The sequence below is a fragment of the Ictalurus furcatus genome, chromosome 22, assembly GCF_023375685.1.
Source record: "Ictalurus furcatus strain D&B chromosome 22, Billie_1.0, whole genome shotgun sequence".
Taxonomy (NCBI): domain Eukaryota; kingdom Metazoa; phylum Chordata; class Actinopteri; order Siluriformes; family Ictaluridae; genus Ictalurus; species Ictalurus furcatus.
Window position 1 is genome coordinate 4,066,205 of NC_071276.1, and position 8,948 is coordinate 4,075,152.

The window sequence follows — 8,948 nt, forward strand, 5'->3', positions numbered from 1 at the left end:
CAACGCTGTCATGTGCTTCTTTCTTTCTACATGTGTAGTTATATAATGTAAAAAAATAAAAACCCTAAATAAATAATTTTAGCAACAGAAAAGCCAATCCATATATATATATATATATATATATATATATATATATATATATATATATATATTCCAAAGAATGGGGGGAAAAAATGAGAGGCTAGTGAGGGAAAGACTTCATGGACCTTCCACAGTATTATATGTAACTATAAGCGGGTAAAACTTATGACATGTCTTTCATTAAATAAAAACAACTGCAACTGTTGACATGTTGTGGTATAAGAGGTATAAAATATGTTTGGACGTGCTGTTATTGGAAAACACTCAACTTCCGGTTGCTAAACATAATTGCTGTTTGTGTCAGTCAGGCCGCATGAAGTACGTTACAGCCGTTTCAATCATAGGGGACCCTCTTTCGACCTTTCCAATATGGCGAACGCGTTGACGTCCCGTAATAGAAGCCGATAGATGCAGCTACATCCACGTCTACTTTTTTTTTTTGGCCAATCGCAGAGTAGGAGGCGGGGTTTGTCGGAATGCGGTTTCAGTGTTTTCTTCCGGTATTGGTGCATTACGTCACCGTGTAAAAAGTGAAGCCACGTGGTTTCTGACAGCTATTTCTACTAAACTGTATCGTATTTAAAGTTGACTAAATTCCTGACACACAGCCAGAAATGAGTTCTCAGAAAGGCGCCACGTCTCGAACTCGAGGACAAAAATATCAAAACACGACCGCTTTTAAGAATGACAAACACGGCGCGAGTCCTCAAGTGAAGGTAAGCGGCTAAGCTAGCAAAATTAGCCCAGGAGCTAATTAGCACTATTAGCATGTAAAGCTAGTCCGTATCAGCTGACGACTTCTTTTCCCCCCGCTTTTGTGTTCAGAAAGCCAACGCGAAGGTGCATGACGGTGTGTGTCAGCGCTGTAAGGACATCCTGGAGTGGAAGGTCAAATACAGCAAATACAAGTCTCTCACACAACCTCGCAAATGGTGAGACACTCGGACTTTTATTTGACAGCATGTGTGTGAGAGGAGACTTTTCTTATGCATTTATTGTTAAGTAAAGCGTTTTAAGACGTAATGTTTTTTTTCTGAACGCGCTAAACGTACAGGCGTCATCCTACACCGAGTAGAACATTACCATAGTTACCACAGGTATCTCCTCGCTGAATGTAGGTCTTAAGAAATCTGACACCTGCTAGGTCCTCCTGTAGAACATACTCCTCGTGTTTATTTTTGTCATGCTTTGTAACTGCTTCAAAAGAAGCTTGATCATTAATTAAAGGTTCAGCGCAGTAGGAATGACAAAACAGCGAGACATTAAGAAACTTCAAAGTGGTAGCATCCATATTAACATGCCGGTGCTCTGTCGCCCCCTAGTGTTAAGTGTCTGCAGAAGACAGTGAAGGATGCGTATCACATCATGTGTCGGCCCTGTGCACTCCAGCTGCAGCGGTGTGCTAAATGTGGGCAGAGTGAAGAGGTGGTCATTCCGTGAGTATACAAGATTCAAAATTATTTTATTGCTGCACAACCATGTTGCTGGTAATGAAAATAAAATGTGTGTATGTGTGGGGGGGGGGTGTAACAGTTAACGGTAGACATTTTAGCTGAGTATGTGCAAGTGTTGCAATAGAACAAATAAACTGAAAGCAGTATTGATTGAACAGTAATGACGATACATTACAACAAAAATACATCAGTGCCAACTACAGTCCCCTCTGAAAATATTGGAACAGCAAGGCCAATTGTTTTGACCTTCCAAAATTCCTCCAAGAGCACAGCAACGGCTCATCCAGGAAGTCACAAAAGAGCCAAGGACAACATCAAAGGACCTACAGGCCTCTCTTGCATCAATAAAGGTCAGTGGTCATGACTCTACTATCAGAAAGACACTGGGCAAAAATGACATCCATGGAAGAGTGTTGAGGTGAAAACCACCGCTAACCCAGAAGAACATTAAGGTTCGTCTGAATTTTGCCAAAACACACCTTGATGATCCTCAAACCTTTTGGGAGAATGTTCTGTGGACTGATGAGTTGAAAGTGGAAATGTTTGGAAGACAGGGGTCCCGTTACATCTGGCGTAAACCAAATACAGAATTCCACAAAAAGACCATCATATCTACGGTCCAGCATGGTGGAGGAAGTGTGATGGTGTGGGGATGCTTTACTGCTTCAGGGTCTGGGCGACTTGCAGTAATTGAGGGAAACATGACTTCTGCTCTGTACCAGAAAATCCTCAAGGAGAATGTCCAGTCTTCAGTCTGTAAGTTGAAACTCAAGCGCAACTGCATTATGCAGCAAGACAATGATCCAAAGCTTTGGAGTAAGTCCTAGAAGTAAGTGAAAGACTGATCCCCAGTTATCAGAAGCGTTTGATTGCAGTTATTGCTGCTAAAGGTGGCACAACTAGATTTTAAGTTTAAGGGGGCAATTAGTTTTTCACACAGGTGATAAGGTGTTGGATAACTTTTTTTTTTTGCTTTGTCTTATGTTGTATTTCGTTTGAAGGTCTAAAACTATTTATTACGAGATGTACACAAAGAGAGAAGAAATCAGGTAAATACTTTTTTACACCTGTAAGAGAAATGAAGTGCAGATTGAACAGAGTGACCGAGTATTGACTCTGCAGACATGTCGATAGTTTTGGTAGTTTCGACTTGAAGGTAGTTAAAGAAGCAGGAGTTTGCAGCGAGTCGAGTCCTCAGCTGGAATGAAACTGAAGCGGCTTGCTTTTAGTCAAGCATCTGAATCATTTGGCAGAGGGAAGAGGCTGAAATCTGAGGTGTGCTATGAGGTAGGGGTCAGAGGATACTTTTAAAGCTGGATGTATTTTGATGTAGATGGATTGCACTTATTTTTGGGGCCTGACACACAGTCCGTTCATGTTCCGTTCTTGGTATGCGAGTCAGTGTTGACGTAAGAGATGATGACGGCAGATGACCGGATGCTTTGGATGACCGCTTTGATGTTAGTATCACTAACCACACACTAGCGTTCGCTACAGATTCTGGTATGTTTCATCAATAATCACGGCCAAGAACCCGTATTCCCAGAAAGAGGCAGTTTGATTGACATGCCAGATGACCAATCACAGACCTTTTCCTACAGCAAACGCATGAAATTATTAATTACTCACCACTAACTATGAAGAATAAAGCACTCGGGCATGCACTGATAGGAAAGGTTCTTATTGCTCTTGACTAAATAATAAGTTGCTGTTATTAGTTATGCTTCTGCTATTGATCCTTTAATCATTTTAGTATGTTTCCTGGTCAGACAAACTCTTTTTAATGTCACATAGGGTTTGATGATGAGCTAATGGTGTTAAGTGGTGGCAGGTGTGTTACAAACGTAGAGCAGTGCTGAGCTGTGTATATAAACTGTCCTCTAGTGGAGACATGGTACATTGCATTTATTAAAGTTTCTGTTCAGCTCACTTCAAAATACTGTCACTGGCTCAATTGGTTATTTAACCTTGATCATGTCATGGATGTTGTCTTCACAGTAATCGGTTTTAGAAATTTTACGTAGAGGATCGTCTTTACCATGTCAGCGAGTGCGTAAGCGGGAATTTGTGTTCTGTTTTGTTTTTATTAGATGCCGATGAGAATTCATCATCATCATAACGCTTTACTTTTTGCAGGCTGGACAAAAAGGAAGACGAGGAAGTGGAGGAAGAAGAGCCGAAAGGAAACCGGAGGAGAAAAAAGCGAGACGCCCATCGAACAGACGAGGAGGATGATTTGGATGATCTGGGTGAAATAGACAGCGATTGCGATTCTGAGGAGACGGGAAAAAATTAAGGAGGCGTTGTGTCCGTAATGATCCTCAGTGTCACTAGCATGACGAGCAATGAACTCGAGCGTGCAGCCTTCGAGCCTTATGGTAGAGTTGAAAGACTTTTTTTTTTTTTTTTTTTTTTTTTTTTTTTACTGGTTTGGCATACATCGCTAATAGAAGGAACTAACTGGAAGGTGGAAGAACAAGTCCATTCAAAACTCAACTGTGCAGAATGGATTTTTAAAAAAGAAACCGTTTGTCTGCCAAGAATAAGTGAAGGGTCCTGTGTATTCCGGGATACGCGTTTGTACTACGCCGCACACAAGTGATTAAATCCACACACGGAGCTGAGCAGCTCAGAGTTAACGGTCTCCGAGCTGTATCACTGACTGACTGGCAGTCTGAGGATTTGAACTCACGACCTTCCCCTGGCATCACTAGCGCAGAGCCACTTCCAGATCTTACTCCTCTGAAGACATTTCTGTTAAAGCGTTAATTCCTAAAATTTCCACGACCTTTCAACTCTGCACTGAATCACATGACCGATCTTACAGGGGGGAAAAAAAAGATTTTCATCATTTTCATACAGATTTTCTTGTATTTAGTTTTTGTCCTACATTGTTCTGTAAATTGTTACAGTATTAAAAAAATGACATGTCACTTCTGATTTCTGACTGACCTGCTTCATGAAATAATTTATTTAAAAAAACAAGAAGCTGCTCCTGGAAGTATCATCATCCAACAAACTATTATTCCTTACTTCCAGTGAATATTTCGAGCGGGGCGGGGGGGGAAGCAACAATTTAAATTAAACATTATTATTATTATTATTATTATTATTATTATTATTATTATTATTATTAGTATTAGTATTATTGTTGTTGTTTTGTTAATCTCTTTAGGTTAAATGTTAGAAGATTCCAGCTGAAAAAAGACCAAGAACGTAGTAATATATTTGGAGAAAAGCAAAAGCCTTGCGTAGTGCCTTTTTTTTTTTTTTTTTTTAAACTATTTAAATTTGCTTACAAATGGAAAAGAATATGTGAAATGAACGCTGTGATGTAATGTAATGCATGATCCTGAGGATTCCCCTCATGACAGGAAGTGATCACTTGGTATGATCAGTAAGATCACTATTTTAAGCAAAAACCACTTCCTCGTGAGTGTTTCGGGAACTCGGCCATATGACTTTTAAAAAAAAAAAAAAAACCATACAAACTGCAGATGCTATAGAATAATTTCCTCTATTTCTGCATATTTGCTGCACGAAATGGTTTCAGATCCTCCTACACGATGTAATGTAAAAGCTAGGAGAACATCACCTATTCGACACCATCTCCACGGCAGGACTCGGTTTGGAAGAAGGCCTTCGTGAGGGGAAACTGCAGCTTTACTGGTGCTCCATATATTGATCAGCGCATACACCTCCTGTTCTCCACAGGGAGTGGGCCAGTGGTTAATGTTTGCCTTTAAGCTCTAATCTTTACGTTGATTTGACAAAGTGAAAAGGTGATCAAAGTTCTGATTTAAGAGCTTGTATATCAGCGGGAGTCAGATTTGCAGTGTAGGTGTTCCTGGATGGTTTAAATTCGGCAGTTTCCTGAAAAACTTTAACAAGATTAAATTCGTGCACTTTGTCGTTTCATTCCAACTCTCTAGCTTACACTGGCTGCCTGTATCATCCCACATTTATTCCAAATGACAGTTTATTATTTGGCAAACCATTAAAAAAAAAAAGGCCCTCGAGGAAACGCACACACGACCTCGTAAACAACCGTAAGGCATAATCGAGCTATAAATCATATCGATGATGCAATATTGCTTCAAGAACTGTGCCACACACTCCATTCCTTCATCCATTTTTCTACTTTCTTTTCTTTTATTATACCTGGCTTATGCCATGTCTTAGCGAACTTGCATGAAATAAAGTGCCTAGCAGCAGCAAACCGTCTGCATATGAGAGGATTAGCCGGAAAATTTTCAGTGGGTCTGAAAGCTCTTACTACGTAACACAGCAGACTTAACCGTTTTACAACTTGGGCGAAGTATTAACTGCAAGTGATGCACAGGCCTCCGTTTTCACCCATTCTACCACGTCAGTGGACTACTAAACCCTCCCCGGCCTCGTCTGTGTCTTGCTTGGAGTCCAGAAGATTCCACTTGGTGGGCTGGCTAATGAATTTATCACCTCCTCCCCTGCATATACATCGATACAGTCAGTAGGCGAGTAATTATCTTGCTGCCGTTGTCACCTTAGAGGGAAGCGTCACCGCAAATCAGTTCACACTTTCATCATCTAAGCCGGATAAACACATTTTAAATACGTTGGTATTTAACAACCATAACTGTATCTTTGTTGATACTGTAGATTTTTCTGTGAGGAGATGTTAGGATGTGTCAGGACAACAGTCTGAGGTAAAACTATAACTGAAAGTCTGTGCCGGGTCGTTCACCTTTATTCCAGTGTACGTACTGTAACAAATCAGTCGAGCCTTATCAGAAATATCGAGTCTGGAATGAATCTTTGCACCCAACTGAATAATATACTGTACACCGCTATGAGAATTGGTGTAGTGCAGGGGTTCCCAAACTTTTCCAGGGCAAGGCCCCCCAAATGGCATTAAAATTTGATCGAGGCCGCCCTTTTGCAAGATGTCTTTAAAACAAATTAAAAATACAGACTTCTGAATATATCCCCTTTTTTTTTAAATTAATAATTACATCTTACATCTTTACATTACATTAGGAATTGATTGTGTGTGTGCGTGTGTGTGTGTGTGTGTGTGTCTGAAAGTGAGAAAGAGAAAACATACATTTACAGTGAGGGAAAAAAGTATTTGATCCCCTGCTGATTTTGTACGTTTGCCCACTGACAAAGAAATGATCAGTCTATAATTTTAAAGGTAGATTTATTTGAACAGTGAGAGACAGAATAACAACAAGAAAATCCAGAAAAACGCATGTCAAAAATGTTATAAATTGATTTACATTTTAATGAGGGACATAAGTATTTGACCCCCTCTCAATCAGAAAGATTTCTGGCTCCCAGGTGTCTTTTATACAGGTAACGAGCTGAGATTAGGAGCATACTCTTAAAGGGAGTGCTCCTAATCTCAGCTTCTTACCTGTATAAAAGACACCTGTCCACAGAAGCAATCAATCAATCAGATTCCAAACTCTCCACCATGGCCAAGACCAAAGAGCTCTCCAAGGATGTCGGGGACAAGATTGTAGACCTACACAAGTCTGGAATGGGCTACAAGACCATTGCCAAGCAGCTTGATGAGAAGGTGACAACAGTTGGTGCGATTATTCGCAAATGGAGGAAACACAAAAGAACTGTCAATCTCCCTCGGCCTGGGGCTCCATGCAAAATCTCACCTCGTGGAGTTGCAACGATCATGAGAACAGTGAGGAATCAGCCCAGAACTACACGGGAGGATCTTGTCAATGATCTCAAGGCAGCTGGGACCATAGTCACCAGGAAAACAATTGGTAACACACTACGCCGTGAAGGACTGAAATCCTGCAGCGCCCGCAAGGTCCCCCTGCTCAAGAAAGCACATATACATGCCCGTCTGATGTTTGCCAGTGAACATCTGAATGATTCAGAGGACAACTGGGTGAAAGTGTTGTGGTCAGATGAGACCAAAATGGAGCTCTTTGGCATCAACTCAACTAGCCGTGTTTGGAGGAGGAGGAATGCTGCCTATGACCCCAAGAACACCATCCCCACCGTCAAACATGGAGGTGGAAACATTATGCTTTGGGGGTGTTTTTCTGCTAAGGGGACAGGACAACTTCACCGCATCAAAGGGACGATGGACGGGGCCATGTACCGTCCAATCTTGGGTGAGAACCTCCTTCCCTCAGCCAGGGCATTGAAAATGGGTCATGGATGGGTATTCCAGCATGACAATGACCCAAAACACACGGCCAAGGCAACAAAGGAGTGGCTCAAGAAGAAGCACATTAAGGTCCTGGAGTGGCCTAGCCAGTCTCCAGACCTTAATCCCATAGAAAATCTGTGGAGGGAGCTGAAGGTTCGAGTTGCCAAACGTCAGCCTCGAAACCTTAATGACTTGGAGAAGATCTGCAAAGAGGAGTGGGACAAAATCCCTCCTGAGATGTGTGCAAACCTGGTGGCCAACTGCAAGAAACGTCTGACCTCTGCGATTGCCAACAAGGGTTTTGCCACCAAGTACTAAGTCATGTTTTGCAGAGGGGTCAAATACATATTTCCCTCATTAAAATGCAAATCAATTTATAACATTTTTGACATGCGTTTTTCTGGATTTCTTTGTTGTTATTCTGTCTCTCACTGTTCAAATAAATCTACCATTAAAATTATAGACTGATCATTTCTTTGTCAGTGGGCAAACGTACAAAATCAGCAGGGGATCAAATACTTTTTTCCCTCACTGTATTTATTTTTCACACCAAATTGTTGAGGCCCCCCGGGCGCCCCCTGGCGGCCCCCACTTTGAAAACCACTGGTGTAGTGTATACACTATATTACAGTGTGGTAATCTACTGCAGATCATGATGTAATGTTACAACTAGGGGGAAAAAAGAGATTTGTTTTGGTGCTAGGTCTGTTTCCCTAGACATGGAAAGTGAGGCTTCAAATGAGATCTCCATGACCGCATGGCCCCATGGGAGTTCATATCACATCTCATTTCTCAGCACAGTTTAGCGTCACTGTAATTCACCACCTGCATGTTCAAAGTCAGTTTTCTCACCATAAGGTTACGCGATTGTCTTCATCCATCCACACCGTCTGCAATCCCGGCGTGGTCGAGTGCCGGTTTGTGAATGGAGGGCCTTCTCATTCCTGACCCGACCCAGGGGAAGTGTTACACCATGATATGCAGACAATATGACATCATACTTCTTTAGATTCCCTGCTCATTTACCCATTTAGCTTTACTCCAGGTCTCCAGTTCTATCTTGAACTGTGAAGTGTTTCTTCTTGCGTGGCAGACGATGCCACCATGATACCAGTGGGGACAAATTTTGCCTTGTGGTCTAGGACATGATGCTGATCTATCTTCATGAAAGAGCAAGTGAGGGGGGGAAAAAAAGAATAAAGAGTTATAATACTCAGACCGGTTTCGTCCCTGATCACAAGCCATGCTGT

The 8,948-nt window shown here is 41.6% G+C and overlaps 1 protein-coding gene across 2 annotated transcripts; it reads left to right on the plus strand.

Annotated features, from left to right (window-relative positions):
- Positions 1-210: 210 nt before the first annotated feature.
- Positions 211-4,468, plus strand: c22h9orf85 (chromosome 22 C9orf85 homolog). Of its 2 annotated transcripts, XM_053610632.1 has the most exons (5): positions 211-797; positions 907-1,013; positions 1,404-1,517; positions 2,537-2,584; positions 2,670-3,810. In XM_053610632.1, the coding sequence occupies exons 1-5, from the start codon at positions 696-698 to the stop codon at positions 2,740-2,742; spliced, it is 444 nt and encodes a 147-aa protein (XP_053466607.1). In that variant the 5' UTR covers positions 211-695; the 3' UTR covers positions 2,743-3,810. The 2 variants fall into 2 exon arrangements, with proteins under 2 accessions (XP_053466607.1, XP_053466606.1); XM_053610631.1 differs by lacking the exon at positions 2,537-2,584 and having other exon boundaries at positions 465-797; positions 3,672-4,468.
- The last annotated feature ends 4,480 nt before the right edge of the window (positions 4,469-8,948 follow it).